The sequence below is a fragment of the Orcinus orca genome, chromosome 6 (assembly GCF_937001465.1).
Source record: "Orcinus orca chromosome 6, mOrcOrc1.1, whole genome shotgun sequence".
Taxonomy (NCBI): domain Eukaryota; kingdom Metazoa; phylum Chordata; class Mammalia; order Artiodactyla; family Delphinidae; genus Orcinus; species Orcinus orca.
Window position 1 is genome coordinate 115,512,953 of NC_064564.1, and position 20,450 is coordinate 115,533,402.

The 20,450-nt window shown below is 41.3% G+C and overlaps 1 protein-coding gene across 10 annotated transcripts in view; it reads left to right on the forward strand.

Annotated features, from left to right (window-relative positions):
• NUP214 (nucleoporin 214) overlaps positions 1–20,450 on the forward strand; it is a 126,183-nt gene that overhangs the window by 29,818 nt on the left and 75,915 nt on the right. For all 10 annotated transcript variants that reach the window (XM_049711405.1, XM_049711406.1, XM_033426936.2 and 7 more), the window contains 8 exons: positions 331–489; positions 3,291–3,394; positions 9,208–9,390; positions 10,120–10,205; positions 10,311–10,394; positions 16,186–16,446; positions 17,197–17,358; positions 19,489–19,588. In XM_049711405.1, the coding sequence (XP_049567362.1) occupies positions 331–489; positions 3,291–3,394; positions 9,208–9,390; positions 10,120–10,205; positions 10,311–10,394; positions 16,186–16,446; positions 17,197–17,358; positions 19,489–19,588 (1,139 nt within the window). The remainder of the gene's footprint in view (positions 1–330; positions 490–3,290; positions 3,395–9,207; positions 9,391–10,119; positions 10,206–10,310; positions 10,395–16,185; positions 16,447–17,196; positions 17,359–19,488; positions 19,589–20,450) is intronic.

The following is a 20,450-nucleotide window of genomic DNA, read 5'->3' on the forward strand; positions in this document are numbered from 1 at the left end:
CTGTACTTCAATAAAATTTTTAAAAATTAAAAAAAAGAAAGAGGAACGTTCTCCACGGTTTTAACAGTGATCATCTTTAGATGGCAGGATTACCAGTACTTACCTTATTTCCTGAGTTTCTGATCATTAGAGTATGTATTTTTTTTAGTGAGGAAGGAAAAAAAAATGAGCATTAGTATCTTTCTTTCCAAGCAGTGAAATTCACTTTTTGCTATATTCATATGTTCATCACGTTAAATATTTGAGAAATACCACCTTCCTTGATCTAGAAAGAAAGGTTTATTTCTTGGAAATAACTTTTGTATCAATTCATCCTCATACCTTTTCTAGTCTCTTCATGGAGATATAAGTACCCTGAAAACAACTTTACTTGAGGGCTTTGCTGGTGTTGAAGAAGCCAGAGAACAAAATGAGAGAAACCGTGACTCTGGGTATCTGCACTTGCTCTATAAGAGGCCGCTGGACCCCAGGAGTGAGGCTCAGCTCCAGGTAAGGAGAGCCCCGCCAGAGCTGCTGAGAACAGACTCCTAGACAGGCACTCCTTTGGGAGGTACAGGCTTGCCCAGCTGCTTGTAAAGTTGTTCATTGCCTGCGAGTGTTGACCCACTTGGCGTAGACTCCCTTCACCGTCACAAAGAAAATGCCACTTTCCCACTTAAGGTTTTCTGGATTAAACAAAAACGTAATTCTTAATTAAACCTTGGTAGAGAGTAGCTGTTGAAAAAGATACATTTAGAAATCAAATCAGGAATAATAATTATTAAACTAGCAACTGTTCACTGGGCACCAAGTACCCAAGTACCCTGTGAGGTGTGGGGTTTTTTTGTTTTTTTTTTTTTTTATAAATGTATTTGTTGATTTATTTATTTTTGGCTGCATTGGGTCTTCTTTGCTGCACGCGGGCTTTCTCTAGTTGTAGTGAGCAGGGGCTACTCTTCGTTGCAGTGCACGGGCTTCTCATTGTGGTGGCTTCTCTTGTTGCGGAGCATGGGCTCTAGGTGCGTGGGTTTCAGTAGTTGTGGCACACAGGCTCAGTAGTTGTGGCTCGTGGGCTGTAGAGCACAGGCTCAGTAGTTGTAGCGCACGGGCTTAGTTGCTCCGCAGCATGTGGGATCTTCCTAGACCAGGGCTCAAACCCGTGTCCCCTGCATTGGCAGGCGGATTCTTAACCACTGTGCCACCAGGGAAGCCCTGTGAGGTGTTTTTTAATACATTATTTCTAGTCTTCAAAACCTGCTGCTCTGCAAGGTGAGAGTTACTGATCCCATTGTACGGATAAGGAACTGGAATATCATAGGCTAAGGAGCTTGCCCAAGGTAATGTTGATACTAGTAAGAGTGGGACCAGAATCGAAACTTCTACCTGCCGGGGCTCCTTCCTGTAACTATTAGCAAAGTTACTTTTCTCATTCTTAATTATTCCTATATTCTCTTTGAGCGAAATCTGAGTTTTGTTTCCATCTTTCAATTTATTCAAAATTGTTGCATCACAGCTTTAGTAGGGGTCATCTCCCACCACCTTGCATTTCCCTAGAATCAGGTAGGAAAGGGTGCAGGGGTGGCAGCACTGGCCTTCCTCACCTGGGACCTGAGGGCCTGTGAGTGTGGTGAACCCCCTCCTGCCTCGGAGGATTGGAGGCTGCAGACTCTACTGTTGCTGTCATTTCCATCCCCCACCTGGTAAGCATACTGATAGTAGGAAAATGAAAGAAGTGGAGGCCTCCCGGAAAGGTTGAGGAACCCCTGCTGTGTCCTGCCACCCTTGAGGTATTCCTAGGTGTGTCCTTCTCCTGGGGATGGTAACCCTCTTAGCAGAGAGTGCCGACCACCTGCCTACCACTCATCAAATTACAGGCCTCCACATTGAATCTGGTTACTCTTTCTTCCTATGTGCCTTTTCACCCCTTGCTCTGTGTGCAAACTAAAAGAATTCAGCTTTGGGTGAACCAGTTTCCCCATTCAAGGGAAATAATTTTCTCTTTTCCACAGTGCTAAGTAGATAATAATAGCTAGCATTTATTGAATGCATACCATATACAAAAGAAAGATAAGGAATCAGAGACACAGGAACTACCCAAGTCTCACCACTAATAAATGCTGGACCCTGGAGCCTGGGGGGTCTGGCTCAGAGCCTATGGTGTTCAGCACTACACTACAGCTGGATTAGTAGCAGCAGAAAGATCGACTTGTAAATATAACGTGGGGTGTGTTGCTATGGGATTGCAGATGGGGGAGCAGCTAAGCCACAGAAAAATATTTGTGATAGGCCTTAAAAGAAAAGGTTTTTTTCCTGGCAGACAAAGTTGGGAGGGCGTTCAGAAGAAACAAGATCAGTTAATGCACAGAGGTATGGTCACATTTGAAGTGTCCACAGTAAAGGGCCTCCCTGTAGTCATGGAGCATTGAGTTGAAATTTGTATTTGATGCTAAGGTTACTGCTGCTTCCTGGAATCAGCCTGGCTCTCTTTACATGACATTTTCTTCTTCAGTTAGGACACATACCCTTATCCGAAAATAATTTTGAAAATACAGTTAAACACATTAAGATCTTTGTACAGATGTAAAGCGTGTTTTCCACTGTAAAGTACATTGTCTTCATTTGTACACATGTTTAATGGAATGCTATATTTTTTTAGTTTTTGAGAGTCAAATGGTATAACCATGAAGGTTAACACTGGACCAATATTTAAAGAAAATTATTGCAGGCCTAAAATGAATTAATAGGTAAGACTTTTAATAATGGCAAATTCAGTTTCTAGTGCTGATACTATTCTTTGTTTTTGAGAAATGGGTTTTTCCCCACTGGTGAGATGACTTATGTGTTCTACTCTATGAATAGATAGGTGCAGAAGTATTTTCAGCACTGTTTTGTAGAATAATTTTGTCTGTATTACAGTTAATTTCAGGGGTGGGAGAGCAGAAGCTAAATGGGTGCCCTGTCGGAGTAACAGAGTGCAGTGGAAAATTCCTAGGCCATGTGGAGGTACTTTACAGGAGCTGAAAATGAGAACTAAGCAAGAACATTGGCTCCCTAGAGGCCCTAGGCCGATACGCCCTTTCTGTTTCCCTTTTCTTCACACCACCTCTCTGTCACACGCTTTAAAAGGTTGAGTTGCTGTTTTTCATTTCAATTATAACATTCTAATATTGTATTAAAGCCTATTACGTTTTCCTTGTTCATTATGGTTCTCAGTATAAAAAGACTTCAAAGTCATTTTAACTGTTTTGATACACCTTCCTGCAAGCTACTGGACAACTGAATCATTTTGACGTTTCATTTTTTTCTTGTAGGAAATTCGGCGCCTTCATCAGTATGTGAAATTTGCTGTCCAAGATGTGAATGATGTTCTAGACTTGGAGTGGGATCGGCATCTGGAACAAAAGAAAAAACAAAAGTGAGCGAGGTCTCTCATCCACTGTGTAGATAATTGCTGTAGCCCTTTTAAAAGATCACTTAGGAGGATTTATAAAAAACCCTACAAAGGTTCATTCTCTTTGACCCAGTCATTGTACATCTAGAAATTTGTTCTACATAAATAATAGCAATATTCACAATAATTTACATAGAACAGTTTCTATTACAGCGCAATTTGTGAGAGTGAAAAATGGGATTCAACCTAGTTACCCAGAAGTTAGAGGAGTAGCTAATAAATCTGGGCACATTTTTTTCTTAATGCAGAATACGGTGTAGCCATTGAATCTCATATTCTCAAAAAAATCATATTAAGTATATTGTGTTACATGAACTATACAAGATACATAATTCTGTAACTATTAGGTATAAAATACAAAATATGAAAAAGGTAAGACATAAAATCCTACTAGGTGACCTCATTGTGGAGGTCTAATGTAGAAAAGGCTGGAAGTAAATCTGTCAAAATACTCATAGTTACACCTGCAAGACGAGATCAAGAGGAATGTTTCTTTTATACTTTTCTGTATATTCCAAATTTTCCTTTGGAGGAAACATTCCTAATTAGTATGGGTAACGAAAAGGATGAGAGGAGTGGTAACAGAGGTAGAGGAAAATCTTCTATCCTGATCTTCCATCCGTGGATATTTGGTTTTATGCCTCGTGTTTTCCAGAAGGAATAGAATGCAGTACATTGTGAAAGCAGTAAGGTGCCCACAAGAAATGTGAAAACCAGGTCAGCCCTCCAAATGCTAGATTTCTGAAACACCTATACTTGATTAATGTGATTAGCCTTGTAAGGAAACAAACCAGGAAATGGTCTATTCACTTGTTTACAAAGCCGTGAGGTCACAGACTTTTAAGTGGGGCAACCTGGGTGTTGTGTCAGGGGCAGGGCTAGAAGGTGTTTAAAATTCAGTAAACAAAATTTAATACATTATATTCCACAACGTGGAGAAAAGGCTTTGTGCCCGACATGAGGAGCATAGATATGGGAAGACAGAGGTGAACATTGATCCTCCAGACACTGGCAGGGGGAAGGTTCTGTGGCCTGGAGCACTTGTCCCCGTGGGCAGTTGGGCCCCTTTAGAGATTTCAGAGCTTACTCCCCTGGTTCTGAATTCATGTTCCTCCCCATGTGAGAGAATGGCTTGACCTGACAGTGAGAACATTCTGCTCTGCTTGACAGTTGGATTTCTCTTTGCTAATTAATAGGTTGGCTTTTTAAAAAGTGCATCATGGGGAATTCCCTAGCGATTCAGTTCTTAAGACTGAGTGCTTCCACTGCAGGGGGCACTGGTTCCATCCCTGGTTGGGGAACTAAGATCCCACAAGCTGCACGGCCAATAAAATAAAATAAAATAATAAAAAATTTAAAAATGAAAATAAACAATAAAAAGTGCATGATGCAAACAGAGAAGCCAGGCTCTTTGTTCTCCTTTAAACAACCCCATGGATTTTCTACTTAACGTGCTTTTTTTTTTCCCTCTGCACTTGGGCTTTCTCTAGTTGCGGCGAGCGGGGGCCACTCTTCGTTCGTTGCGGTGTGTAGGCTTCTCATTGCGGTGGCTTCTCTTGTTGCGGAGCACGGGCTCTATCTAGGCACATGGGCTTCAGTAGTTGTGGCTCGTGGGCTTAGTTGCTCCCCAGCATGTGGGATCTTCCTGGACCAGGGCTCAACCCGTGTCCCCTGCATTGGCGGGCAGATTCTTAACCACTGCACTGCCAGGGAAGTCCCTTAATGTGTTTTTTTTAAGTTCCCTTTCTGTAGAGTTCAGATTCTTAAATCTGTACAATTTTTCTAGCACTTCTCTGTTTGGGGCCCTTCTCTAAATATTACCTTGTACCCTATTGAAATGCCTGTTAAAAATATATGTTGAACTAACTACCTTGTCACCAGAAAGAAGGGGGACAGTTGTCCCTGTCTTCTTGTAATTCTTTTGGGTGGGTGACCCCCCTGTTGCTAAATCGTGTGCTGTTCCTCTGTTTCCTTCTTTTTTTTTTTTTTAACATCTTTATTGGGGTATAATTGCTTTACAATGGTGTGTTAGTTTCTGCTCTATAACAAAGTGAATCAGTTATGCATATACATATGTTCCCATATCTCTTCCCTCTTGCGTCTCCCTCCCTCCCACCCTCCCTATCCCACCCCTCCAGGCGGTCACAAAGCACCAAGCTGATATCCCTGTGCTATGCGGCTGCTTCCCACTAGCTATCTACCTTACGTTTGTTAGTGTATATACGTCCATGCCTCTCTCTCGCTTTGTCACAGCTCACCCTTCCCCCTCCCCATATCCTCAAGTCCGTTCTCCAGTAGGTCTGTGTCTTTATTCCTGTCTTAACCCTAGGTTCTTCATGACATTTTTTTTCCTTAAATTCCATATATATGTGTTAGCATACGGTATTTGTCTTTCTCTTTCTGACTTACTTCACTCTGTATGACAGACTCTAGGTCTATCCACCTCATTACAAATAGCTCAGTTTCGTTTCTTTTTATGGCTGAGTAATATTCCATTGTATATATGCGCCACATCTTCTTTATCCATTCATCCGATGATGGGCACTTAGGTTGTTTCCATCTCCGGGCTATTGTAAATAGAGCTGCAATGAACATTTTGGTGCATGACTCTTTTTGAATTTTGGTTTTCTCAGGGTATATGCCCAGTAGTGGGATTGCTGGGTTGTATGGTAGTTCTATTTGCAGTTTTTTAAGGAACCTCCATACTGTTCTCCATAGTGGCTGAACCAATTCACATTCCCACCAGCAGTGCAAGAGTGTTCCCTTTTCTCCACACTCTCCCCAGCATTTATTGTTTCTAGATATTTTGATGATAGCCATTCTGACCGGTGTGAGATGATATCTCATTGTAGTTTTGATTTGCATTTCTCTAATGATTAGTGATGTTGAGCATCCTCTCATGTGTCTGTTGGCAGTCTGTATATCTTCTTTGGAGAAATGTCTATTTAGGTCTTCTGCCCATTTTTGGATTGGGTTGTTTGTTTTTTTTGTTATTGAGCTGCATGAACTGCTTGTAAATTTTGGAAATTAATCCTTTGTCAGTTGCTTCATTTGCAAATATTTTCTCCCATTCTGAGGGTTGTCTTTTGGTCTTGTTTATGGTTTCCTTTGCTGTGCAAAAGCTTTGAAGTTTCATTAGGTCCCATTTGTTTATTTTTGTTTTTATTTCCATTCCTCTAGGAGGTGGGTCAAAAAGGATCTTGCTGTAATTTATGTCATAGAGTGTTCTGCCTATGTTTTCCTCTAAGAGTTTGATAGTTTCTGGCCTTACATTTAGGTCTTTAATGCATTTTGAGCTTATTTTTGTGTATGCTGTTAGGGAGTGATCTAATCTCATACTTTTATATGTACCTGTCCAGTTTTCCCAGCACCACTTATTGAAGAGGCTGTCCTCTCTCCACTGTACATTCCTGCCTCCTTCATCAAAGATAAGGTGACCATATGTGCATGGGTTTATCTCTGGGCTTTCTATCCTGTTCCATTGATCTATCTTTCTGTTTTTGTGCCAGTACCATACTGTCTTGATTACTGTAGCTTTGTAGTATAGTCTGAAGTCAGGGAGCCTGATTCCTCCAACTCCGTTTTTCGTTCTCAAGATTGCTTTGGCTATTCGGGGTCTTTTGTGTTTCCATACAAATTGTGAAATTTTTTGTTCTAGTTCTGTGAAAAATGCCAGTGGTAGTTTGATAGGGATTGCATTGAATCTATAGATTGCTTTGGGTAGTAGAGTCATTTTCACAATGTTGATTCTTCCAGTCCAAGAACATGGTTTATCTCTCCATCTATTTGTATCATCTTTAATTTCTTTCATCAGTGTCTTATAATTTTCTGCATACAGGTCTTTTGTCTCCTTAGGTTTATTCCTAGATATTTTATTCTTTTTGTTGCAATGGTAAATGGGAGTGTTTTCTTGATTTCCCCTTCAGATTTTTCATCATTAGTGTATAGGAATGCAAGAGATTTCTGTGCATTAATTTTGTATCCTGCAACTTTACCAAATTCATTGATTATCTCTAGTAGTTTTCTGGTGGCATCTTTAGGATTCTCTATGTATAGTATCATGTCATCTGCAAACAGTGACAGCTTTACTTCTTCTTTTCCGATTTGGATTCCTTTTATTTCCTTTTCTTCTCTGATTGCTGTGGCTAAAACTTCCAAAACTATGTTGAATAAGAGTGGTGAGAGTGGGCAACCTTGTCTTGTTCCTGATCTTAGTGGAAATGCTTTCAGTTTTTCACCATTGAGGATGATGTTGGCTGTGGGTTTGTCATATATGGCCTTTATTATGTTGAGGAAAGTTCCCTCTGTGCCTACTTTCTGCAGGATTTTTATCATAAATGGTTGTTGAATTTTGTCAAAAGCTTTCTCTGCATCTATTGAGATGATCATATGGTTTTTCTCCTTCAATTTGTTAATATGGTTTATCACATTGATAGGTTTGCATATATTGAAGAATACTTGCATTCCTGGAATAAACCCCACTTGATCATGGTGTATGATCCTTTTAATGTGCTGTTGGATTCTGTTTGCTAGTATTTTGTTGAGGATTTTTGCATCTATGTGAATCAGTGATATTGGCCTGTAGTTTTCTTTCTTTGTGACATCCTTGTCTGGTTTTGGTATCAAGGTGATGGTGGCCTCGTAGAAGGAATTTGGGAGTGTTCCTCCCTCTGCTATATTTTGGAAGAGTTTGAGAAGGATAGGTGTTAGCTCTTCTCTAAATGTTTGATAGAATTCACCTGTGAAGCCATCTGGTCCTGGGCTTTTGTTTGTTGGAAGATTTTTAATCACAGTTTCAATTTCAGTGCTTGTGATTGGTCTGTTCATATTTTCTATTTCTTCCTGATTCAGTCTTGGCAGGTTGTGCATCTCTAAGAATTTGTCCATTTCTTCCATGTTGTCCATTTTATTGGCATAGAGTTGCTTGTAGTAATCTCTCATGATCTTTTTTATTTCTGCCGTGTCAGTTGTTACTTCTCCTTTTTCATTTCTAATTCTGTTGATTTTAGTCTTCTCCCTTTCTTTCTTGATGAGTCGGGCTAATGGTTTATCAATTTTGTTTATTTTCTCAAAGAACCAGCTTTTAGTTTTATTGATCTTTGCTATTGTTTCCTTCATTTCTTTTTCATTTATTTCTGATCTGATTTTTATGATTTCTTTCCTTCTGCTAACTTTGGGGTTTTTTTGTTCTTCTTTCTCTAATTGCTTTAGGTGCAAGGTTAGGTTGTTTATTCGAGATGTTTCCTGCTTCTTAAGGTGGGCTTTTATTGCTATAAACTTCCCTCTTAGAACTGCTTTTGCTGCATCCCATAGGTTTTGGGTCATTGTGTCCCCATTGTCATTTGTTTCTAGGTATTTTTTTGACAGCACTCTGAAGAAATGACTGACTCCCTAGATTTCCCTGTACCCTTGGGCTTTTTTTTTTTATTTCATATAATTTACATACAGAGAAATATGCATATCCTAAATATATAGCTGGATGAATTTTCCCCCATTGCTTCCCTGGAACCCATCTGAGGTTCTGTCTGGCTGTGCTGTCCTCTGCTGCAGGCCCGGTCCTGCACATGCTAAGCTGCTCTTTCCTCCTTACACTTTATCCTCGTTAGGCTTTCATCCCCTTTTTATGTTCTAATAATTTCTTGATGTTTCTTTCCCACTAGTGGTTCTCCAGTTCAGTCTTCTCACTGTTACAGCTGTAGTCTTTTTTTTTCCATTCGGTGGGGAGTTCCTTTACTTGAACCATTCACATTTAATTCTTTCCTCCTTGCTCTCAACAGGCGCCTGTTTGTGCCAGAGCGAGAGACGCTGTTTAACACCCTTGCCAACAACCGGGAAATCATCAACCAACAGAGGAAGAGGCTGAATCACCTGGTGGATAGTCTCCAGCAGCTCCGTCTTTATAACCAAACCTCCCAGTGGGGCCTTCCCTTGGATGTCCCCTCGCAGAGCAGCACTCACAGGTGTGCAGGAGGATGGGCCTGTTAATGCCACGTGCACTCAATAAATGTGGTTTGATGAATGAATAAATAGAGTTAGGTGGAGTAGTCTTAGAATGGTTCACATGTGGCTTTGAAAGTGACTCTGCTGTCTTTCACCTGTGTGAGCCTGGTCAGATTCCTCACCCTCTCTGATCCTTTGTTCCTTTGCCAAAAAGTAGGGCTAACAGTACGTGCCTCATGGCATTACTGGAGAGTTTAAAACTGAGTCTTTAAAGCACCTAGTAGTGTGCCTGATGAAACAGATGCTCATTAGATGATAGCAGATACTATAGTCACAGTATTATTGTTCAGTTGAAAATTAACTCTCAGGATTAGGTTGACCAATTTGTCTTGAAGCTCAGATTTATCATTTTGCAAGAGTGTGGAGATTTCAGACTCTGCAGTTAGAAAGTTTACCCCCGAAGTTACCAAGGTGGTCTCGTGTTTCTGCCTTTAGGCTGAATGTGTAGATTTTAATTGCCCTTCCTGCTGGAGCCCCGTTGGTGGTGTGTTTGCTCTGGGGATCGGATATAATATTGAGACTGTGATCTCTTTCCTCTTGGATTAATTTCCTTGATTGGTCAGATTTTCCATTTCTGTATTGGGATGCTCTCACATCTTGCCTTTATATTTAGGAGGATAATGTACCACCACCACCACCCCGATTTCTCGGGTCGTAGTTGGTTCATATGTAACACTATCCTATTTCAGTTTTGACAGCGACCTCGAAAGCCTGCGCAATGCTTTGTTGAAAACAACCATAGACTTTCAGACCAAGCCCTTGCCCAAAGTCGCAGGTAAATGAGTTCTTCCCGGTCTTTAAACTCTCTTTGTTCTCTTTCATCTACTGACATCTTAAAATCCGAGTCTTACGCATTTATGGGTTCATGAATTTCTTGCAGCTAAACTGTCCCCCGTGAAACAGGCACAGCTGAGAAACTTCTTGGCCAAGAGGAAGACCCCACCGGTGAGATCTACTGCTCCAGGTAGAGGAAACTGGTCCTGAATTTTTAGGATAAACCATATAATATAGTACATGGTGTGGGAGTAGGATGGTGTGTGTGTGTGTGTGTCTGTGTGTGTGTGTGTGTGTGTGTGTGTGTGTGTGTGTGTGTGTGTTTTCCTTTCGTTCTTGATGGGAGACAGAGATCCATTTGAATATTGGGGTAAGAAGCAGCTTATACATGGTCAATGAAGCAGTTCAAGGTAGTTATTCTGGCGTTTACACTGTGTTTTCTGTGGTCCTTAGGTTCTGTGGCAGTGGTTCTCAAGGGTTTTGGGGGAAGCTGAGCTGGCTCCAGGGGTCCTAGCCTCTGCTTTACCTAGAGAAGCTTTACTTTTCTGATTGGTATGGGGTTTTGAGTAAGGCTGCATTTGAAAAAAAGATGTTCTAAGAAAGAAGAAAAAAAACCTACAGATTAGGGAATGATGGCTAAAAACACTTGCTGAAAAGAAGCCATATACCTGATAAATATTTTGTCATGAAATTGTCTATATAATTACCTGAATCTGCTTTTAAAGAAATATTTGTTAGATGCAACTTTAGGCATAACCCTGCTTTGCTCTAGTGCCTATAACTGCTTTTTTCTTTGAAACTATGTTTTGAGTTGAAATTTTTATTTTTTTGGCTGCATTGGATCTTCGTTGCTGCACGCGGGCTTTCTCTAGTTGTGGCGAGCAGGGGCTACTCTTCATTGTGGTGCGCGGGCTTCTCATTGCGGTGGCTTCTCCTGTTGCGGAGCATGGGCTCTAGGCGCGGGCTCAGCACGCGTAGCCAAGCTTTTTGGTAAATCAGGATCCAGTTCAGGATTGTACATTGCATTAAGCCGCTGTCCTCCTTAGTCTCCTTTATTTTTCCTTTTTGATAGTTTTACTGCTTAAGCTTGCCTCCCCAAACACCGTAATTTGGTTTTGCCTGTTTTTGGGGCTTTGGATACTGCGGAAGTCCATTTATTTATTCTCTGGATGGGTTTCTCTTACTCTACATCAGGTTTCTAAGAGTCATCCATGTTGCTGCATGTAGCTGTTCGTTTTTGTTGCTTCGGTGTATGAATATACTGCATTTGTTTATCCATTCTCCTTTTGGTGGACATTCACTGTTTGCAGTTTTTAGCTGTAACATAGTAGAATGTTGCTCTGAACATTCTTGTGCTTGTCCCTTGAGGTACACGTGTATGTCTTTTATGTGGTCTTGTGGCTCCGAGTGGAGTTGTGTCTCGTACTCTGTCCCTGTGCTCAGCTTCAGATTCTGCGTGCAGTTCTCTTGTAGCAAGTCACACTTGGCCATCAGTGTATGAATATTCCAGCTGTTCCACAGCCTTGCCAAGCTTGATATTATCAATCTTTTTCCTTTTAACTCTGCTGGTGTCACCCTTTTATGTATTTAATTACCATTTGGGTATCTTCTTTTGTGAAGTGCCTGATTAAATCCTTTGCTCATCTGTCTGTTGGATAATCTGTCCTGCTGATTTGTAAAAGTTTTTATCAGTTCTTGATACCAGCGTTTTGTTGGTTATACGAGTTTGTAGTTATTCACTTTGTTGCTTTTTAGCCTCTTAGTATCTTTTGGCAAAGAGAAGTTCTTAATTTTAAAACAGATTTTTCAGCCTTTCTTTTATGGTCAGTTCCTGTTGTTCTGTTGAAGAAATCTTTCTCTACCTCTAGGTAACAAGAGTATGTATGCACCTTTATTATTGTCTAGAAATGTTAATGCTTTGCCTTTCAAATTTAGATCCGCTATCTACCTGAAATTGATTTTTTTAAACAACTTTATTGAGGTATAATTTGCGTATCATAACATTCACCTGTTGTAAGTGTGTAGTTTGACGATTTTTGGTAAATTTACTGAATTGTATAACCATCACCACATTCCAGTTTTAAAACATTTCCATCACTTAAGAAGTTGCCTCATGCTGTTTGTAATCAGTTCCTATTCTGCTCCCAGCAACCACTGATCCGTTTTCTTGCTCTGTGGAACTGCCTTTTTTAGAAACTGCGTATAAATGGAATCATATGTAGTCTTTTGCTTTAGCTTCTTTCCCTTAGTATAACTTTAAGGTTCACGCATGATGTGTATCATGTATTAGTAGTTCATTCCTTCTTATTGCTGAATGGTATTCCATTGTAGGGGTAGACCATATTTCGTTTATACTATCTGGAATTGATTTTTGTGTATGATACAAAGTATGGCTCTCATGTCATTTTTTTGTATTTAGATATCTGATTGTCCCAACACTGTTTAGTGAAGATTCTTCCTCCCCGCTTAGTGCCCGCCTTTGTTGTGAATCGGTTTTCCTTATACTGTAGGTCTGATGGTCTGTACACTGATTAGAAACCACTGCCACCACTCTGCCTCAATTAACTGGTGCTAAAATAAGTCTCAATACTGGTTTTTTTCCTAAATCCTAAAGCTATGCTGTTCAGTATGGTAGCCTATTCAAGTTTAAATTAATAAAAATTAAATAAAGTAAAAAATTCAGTTAATCCCAGCAGCCACATTTCAAGTGCTCACTAGGTACACGTGACTAGTGGCTACTGTAATGGGAAACGCAGACATAGAACATTTCATCATCACAGAAGTTTCTACAGTCTCGAGTATGGGTTGGCAAACTGTTTCTTAAAGAGCTGGATAGTAAATATGTAGTAAATATGTAGTTTCTATGGTACCTAGTGAACTCTGCCCTTGTAATAGGAAAGCAACCACAGACTGTATATAAACAGATGGGCATGCCTATGCTTCAGTAAGACTTTATAAAAGCAGGCAGCTAGCTCATGGTTGTAGTTTGCTGACTCATGATCTAGAATGTTCTGGCTCTTCTTGGTGCTTTCCGTTTCCATATTAATATTATAATTGCCTTGTTAAGTTCTACCACCCTCAGCCCTCAAAGAGTTGAGATTTTGATGGGGATTGTGTTGAATCTCTAAATTGACTTAGAAGAATTGACATTTGTACAGTGTTGATCTTTCATTTCCTAGACATGGCGTATGTTTATTTGGGTCTTTAATTTTTCTAAATGTTTTCTGCATGGAGGACGTGCACATCTTTTGTTAGATTTATTCCTAAGTTTGATATTTTTGATGCTTTTATAATGATGGGGGCTTTTTCCTTAAATTTCACTTTATTTTATGTTAGATATAGTATATAGAAATGTACTAGATTTTTTGGTATGTTGACTGAATCTAGCATCTTGGCTGACTCATTTCAAATAATATGTCTGTAGCTATTTCTTGGACTTTCTGTGGAAACAATTATACCTTCCATGGATATGAACACTTTTGTTTCTGCTTTTTATTTAATTTTCTTACCTTATTTCACTGGCTAGGACCTCCAATGCAAAGTCCAATAAAAGGGGTGAGTGGGCATCCTTGCCTTTATCTCAAAGGGAACACTTTCTGTAGTTCCTCGTAAGATATGAGGTTTGCTGCGTCTAATGACATGATCATGAGTTCTACCCCTTCTTCTTCCTGTTAATGTGGCTTTCTGCCTGTCCTGATCTGAGCTAGCATTTAAGCAGAGTAAGATTCTTTAGGTTTTGGTGGGGCCCCCTTTCTAGTGCCAGGAAGGTAGCTGCAGCCTTGATCACAGCAGGAAGCAGCATGTGTCAGCTGTGGAGGCAGCACCATTGGGACAATTGAGCAGACCAGGCTCCTGGCCTCTGCAAGTGAGCATGACCATTGCATTTTTCAGTTGATGGGTGTCCCTCCACCCAAATCCAATGAATGGCATCAAAAAGATGAAGGAAGGAAACTGAGAGCACCCCCAGGCGGTATCAGACCTTGGGAGTGAAAGTTATTTCCATTTTCTATCCAGTTCCTGAAGGTGGTGAGTCTGAGTCATCTCTTGTTGCTATTAACTCTCAGGAAGTGGGATTTTAGAGAAATTAGTGAGAGCAGTGTGGCCCTAAGAGAGTGTGGGGTTTATATTAGTTTTCTGTGGATGCCGTGTAACAAATTATCACAAATGTAGTGGCCTATAACACCACCTGTTTATGATCTCACAGTTGTGTGTGTCAGAAGTCCAGGCGCAGCATGGCCCTGCTGGGTCCTCTGCTCGGGGCTCACAGGCTGAAATCAGTGTTGGCTGGTCTGAGCTCTCATCTAAAGGCTCTGGGGAAGATCCCGCTTCTGAGTTGTTGGCAGAATTCGGTTCCTTGCAGCTATAAGACTGAGGTCCTCATTTGCTTTGCATGTGCCCCCGGCCCCCTTCCTCTGCAGTCCAGCAACAGCGCATTGAATGCTTCTGTGCCCCCACTTCTGCCACCTCTCTCTGCTTCCTCTTGTGCTTCTTTTCTCTACCTTTAAGGGCTCTTGAGATTTTACACTGGGCCCACCTGGAAAATCCAGGCTAACCTCTCTGTTCTAAGGTCAACTGATTAGTAACCTTAATCGTGTCTGCAAAATCCCTTTGGCCGTGTAATATAACCATCTAACAGAACATAACCATGGGTGTGGCACTGGGGGCAAGGGTCATGGGGTCAAAATTCTACCTAGCACAGGGTGTTTTATGTATAACAGAACATGGTCTTTCGAGTCGGATACACGCCAAGTTTGAATTCCAGCTCTACCACTTACCAACTTCGTGACCTTGGGCAAATTACTCAGCCTTTCTATAACCATAAAGTCAGATAACAGGAATTTCTAATTTAGATGCTTTGAGCAGTACCTGGTACCAGGTAAGTTCTCAATAAATGTTAACTGCAGTTTTACTGGTGGTGCTGGTGGTTATGGAGGGACTTGCTAAGTGACCCTGCTGCACACTGACCTGCATCAAAACGCTTTGGTACAGTGCTGTCCCGTAGGACTTCCTGCAGTGGTGACGATGTTCTGGGTCTGTGCTCTCCAGTATAGCAGTTAAGCTGTGGCTCTTGAGCACTTCAAAGGGGGCTGGTGCAACTTAGGATTCCAAGTTTTCATTGATTTACTTTACGTTACTTTTAATCTAAACAGCCACGCATGGCTGGTGCAGCAGCAGCAGCGCCAGCACACAGCGTTGGTTTTCACTTGCATTTATTTATGTTCCGGTTCCATTATGACAAATAAAATCTTGCAGAGTGATGTGCCTATAGGGCAAATAAGCCAGTAAATATTAGCAATACTTTAACATAACTTGAGGAGGAGAGAGGGCTGTTTTTTGTTTGGTTTTGGGTTTTTTCCAATATACAGACAGTAACATGACTTCTGAAATTCACGGTAGAAAGTAACATGGCATATTACCCCATCATTTATGGAAGGAAAAAAACAGGGAAGGTGAAAATCAATCTTCGATTTCAGTGATTTTTTTGTTTTAACCGAATTGATTCAGAAGAATGATTAGATTTATGTGGCAGTGTTTGAGACCCTCAACATTGAGGACATGATGTCTTTTCCAGTTTGCGTTAGGCCTGTTCTCAGAAGTTTATTGATGGAAAGCAGTGGCAGCACTGCGACTGTTTACTCTGCTCTGGAAGCTTGTCTGTTGCTTTTCTGACACCGTGTTATTGCCTGTGAACTTCCTGCTTTTACACCAGCATGCATCCCCTCTCTCACCTCACATCATTTTTTTTGTTTAACAGTCAAAATGTTCTTGTCCTACACAGCTCGGTTTTGTAAAGCCCATTTGAGCAAAAAGTATCTTTGTTCGCATTCAGCAGCAGCTGCTTCCACATAAAATAAGTAATAATTAAGTCAATTTATAAATTGGATATTTCTCTAGCGGCAGTGAAAATTACATAGCTTTTGGACTTGAATTGTCTTTTGGACTTGAATTGTCTAAGTTGTGTTTTGTTTTGGGCTTTGTAGCCAGCCTGTCTCGGTCAGCTTTCCTGTCTCAGAGGTATTATGAAGACTTGGATGAAGTCAGCTCAACGTCATCCATTTCCCAGTCTCTGGAAGGTGAAGACACACGGGCATCCTGTAAGGATGACGACGCAGTGGTCCAGGTTCCCCGGCATGCTCCCGTGGTGCGGACGCCTTCCATCCAGCCCAGTCTTTTGCCCCAGGCGACTCCTTTTGCTAAATCTCACCTGATTCATGGTTCACCAGGTGTGATGGGAACTTCAGGTAAGTAAACAATGAGACAGGAAATGATCTTTTTTTCCCTAAGAGATCTCTAACTCCTGTAACTGGGTTTTATATTATCGCACCCATAAGTCATGGGTTCCAGCCCATTTCTGTTAATATTCTAGAAATTACAGGACAGATTCAAGAGGTGTGTTCCCCTTGAAAGTGGTTGGTAGGACCTGAGGGAGAGGATACCCTGCAAGGTTCACAGTTACTGCTTTACTGTGGAGCACAACTTGTGCCTTTCACGTCCCACCTCCTTTCAGCTCCTCCATTGTAGCCATGGTGTGCCTCAGAGTTCATCAGCCAGAATGCTCATTGTCTGTGTTGGCTCGCTGATGTGACCTGTGTTGTGCTGTCACACCTTATTTCAGAGCATCAGGACTTTGTATTGCAGTGACTTCTAAGAGGACAAAGCCGGGCATGAGGTACCAGAATGGAGAGATTTTATGAGAGGAGAGCAGGACATTGCTCTGTTTTGGCACAAAAGTTATGTCTTGCTCAGTGTCAGAGGAAATGATCATGTGAAGTATTTTCACTAACAGAAGTAGGCAGGCAAATTGCCTGCAGCATCTTTGAAAGGTAAAAGTGCCAGCCTGTCAAGTTGCCAGTACTTTCCTGTGTTAATGCTTAAGGATTTTTAATCTTAAGATTTTCCCTGCAACCACACATGGAGAATTTACCATTTTAATTTTTGTGTTTTCTTCTTCTCTGACCCACTCTCTCACTTAATTTATCTTTTTTCCTCAGTGTCTGCACCTGCTAGCAAAATTATTCCCCAAGGGGCTGATAGCACAATGCTTGCAACAAAAACCGTGAAGCATGGCGCCCCTGGCCCTTCCCACCCCATCTCTGCTCCCCAGGCGGCCGCTGCAGCAGCCCTGAGACGGCAGATGGCCAGTCAGTCTCCAGGTAAAAACATCTATTGCAGGGGCTGATGGTGAGCTGTCTGAGCCCCAGGCCAGGACACAGGTGCCAAGAAATGGCGGGCTCTCTTTGCTGCCCTTCAGAAGAGAAGGCTGATGTGACAGGTCTCTCACCTTTTGGGGGAGAGAGTTCTGCGAAGGCAGAGGCTTAGTCGGGAACTTTCGTTTGAAGGGGCAGTATTATCTGCCACATTCAGTTAAGTGGGAGATCAGTGGGGTTTTTTGATGGAGTTGTTAATCCCTACTTTGGAATAATGTCTGCTTTAAGCCCAAAATTAATCTTCGCAGTTAGATCACCTAGTAACTTTAGAGTTGTCTGATGGTATCTGAAGGATCCCAGCCACCCTCTGAGGTGGGTATAAGTATGCCCATTTTGCTTTTGAGTAATGTAAGGTTTGGAGAGGTGAAGGGCAGCTGACCAATACGTAACAAAACCCAGACTCCAACCCTGTGTAGTACAGCTTTTTCTTAAGACTGCAAATTTAAGATGGAAACTTGACAGATGAAAACTCTAAGAAGCTAATCAGCTTTTGCATTTTGTCAGTGGTTTGTGGCTATCCGTAATTTTCTGCATTAAGATTTATAGGTAGTTCGCCTCGGGACCTCAGTTATCACTGGCTATCAGTCTTTACAAGCCAGTGGTTCTCAGCCAGAGGCTATTTTGCCCCACCCGTCTCCCCTCCAACAGTTGGCGGTGTTGCTGCCATTTAGTGGGTAGAGGCCAGGAATGCTGCAAAAAAATCCTAAATGCACAAGACAACCCCACAACAAAGGATTATCCAGCCCCAAAATGTCAATAGTGCCAAGGTTGAGAAACTCGGCTGTAAATCAAATATTTTTGTTTTAGCTGAATAAAATTATTTTTTAGTTCTGTAACTGCTTAGAACACATACCAATTTAGACTAAAATTTTAAAAGACTAAAAAAACATGATGGTTTTATTTAGACAAAAAAGAATTACCATTATATAATAAAGATTTCTAAGAAAAGTTCAAATATTAAAACACTTATTTAGCCATCTAAAATAGAAATGAAAGAGCAAAAACCGGAGAACTTTTAAGGCACTTTTGAGCCGTCTGAAAAAATAAGAAACCTTTGATGTTTTAAATATTTGTTGGACCAAGCAGAATCTTAGCATTGTGCTGAACAGGCCCCAAATAAAGCTGATTGAGTTGGTTATTTATAAACCTAAATCTGTCAGGATTTAGGATTATTCCACTCTCAGCAGGAGGTGGTGTGATGTCTATTATCATTTTGGAAGCAAATATGTCTAAGGTGTAGGCACCTCTGAATGTGAAGGATGAAATACATGCGGTCATGGGCAAGATGTCCCTGGTTACCTCTCTGAACAAGGGAGTGAAGTGAGCTGCCATGGACCCACCGTCCTACCTGGGCTGCAGCTTTCAACTTTGCCCAAAGTATAGTTGGAAGAGATCTAAGAGCTTTGCTTAGGCCTTCTTAATAGTTAATTATGAAATATCATTGTCTTGGGCCACAGCTTTAAATTATAAGACACAAAAAAGGAGATATGAAAGCTGACAAGCCTAAGATAGGTAAGGAGGTGTCAAGTCAATCCCTGTTGCCATTCCTTAATTCAGGCCTCTTGGCCTCATTTTTCACATTTTATTCACCATGTCTGTCTCACTAAGGCATGAGCTTCTTTAGACAAGGAACTATGTTTTAGACCTTTTTTTGTATTCCCAGCACCTGAGTCCGACAATAATAAGCTCATGCGAAAGAGTGGTTGAATGAATGAATGCATGAGGGATGGCAGAAGCCCTTAGTCCGAGCACTGCTAATCCTCTAGCTCCTTCTGCCCTTTTCGAGGGCGAGCCAACAATATGGCAGGTATCTCAGCTCTACTGTATAAAAGCTGGCTAGGGAATTCCTTGTTTCTAAACTAGTACATTTGCTTAAATTGCATGAAGCTTCACCAAGTAACTTTTCTGAGTGGAGTAGGCCAGATGCTCCGCTGAGCACAGTGCTGCAGGACGACCTAGATTTCCTTTATATAGTAAGTGCATTCTGCTTGAGTTTGTGTCCTAGTGATTCATTATACCTAGAATTTTTGATCCTTTACTGCAATTAATGTGCCTTTCTCTTCTCTATTTAAATAGCTGTCAGTACTTTGACCGAATCAACTTTGAAGAATGTCCCTCAAGTGGTAAATGTGCAGGAATTGAAGAATAATCCTACAGCCCCCTCTGCAGCGATGGGGTATGTTACTACTTTTCAGTGTGTTTAAGCCCGTGAATTATTCTGTAATAGTCGTGAACTGCCTGCAGGGGGCAGCATTGCCATTGTCAGAGTGTGCCTATTTTTCCTGCAGAAATTTAGGTTATAAGAGGGGTGGAGTGGACAGCTAATCTTGGGTACACAGTTGGGTTTTCAGGAGATTGTCCTCTTCAACTGGCAGTAGCAGTTGCCTCATAAACTTTCAAAGTCTTGGTGATATATACTCAGTATGCTGTTTGTCATGTGTAAGTCTACATACGATACACATTACAGTTGTTAAGTCAGGTAAGGTGTAGGGTTTGATTTTTGACTTTTTTTGTTTTTTAATACTCTTGGGGCTCCTGAGTTGGCAGTTCGACTCTAATGCAGACTTGATTCTGAAAACCCAGTGATGATCTTGAGATTGACCGTCTCTCCTCCCTTCCTTCCTGTCTCCAGGCATTCCTGTTCTTTCAGGTTTCTCATACCTTTTGTATGAAAAAACAATCTTTTAAAAGACACCAGCTCTGTTTGGAGACTTCTAGCTTGACTTCCTGCCATATCTGAGGGCCAGATCATTGCTGCCAGAGCTGACTTTTCTTAAGTCTGAATCTGTGTTTAGAATTCAAGGTATTGAGTCCGTGTCACTGTTCTGGGCAGCACAGTTCATAGAATATGCTTGTGCCCTGTTTGCTCTGTGTATTTGTAGCCAGGAGCTCTTCAGTGTGGCTGAAGAAGGAAGAGTTGAGGGCCGTTTCCTCAGTCTGAATGTAGGGATCGTGAGAACCAGTGTCATTCAGGCATTGAGAGTCTGGTGCCCATTACTAGTCCAGCGGTGAGATGAACAGCCACAGACCCTGTGTTT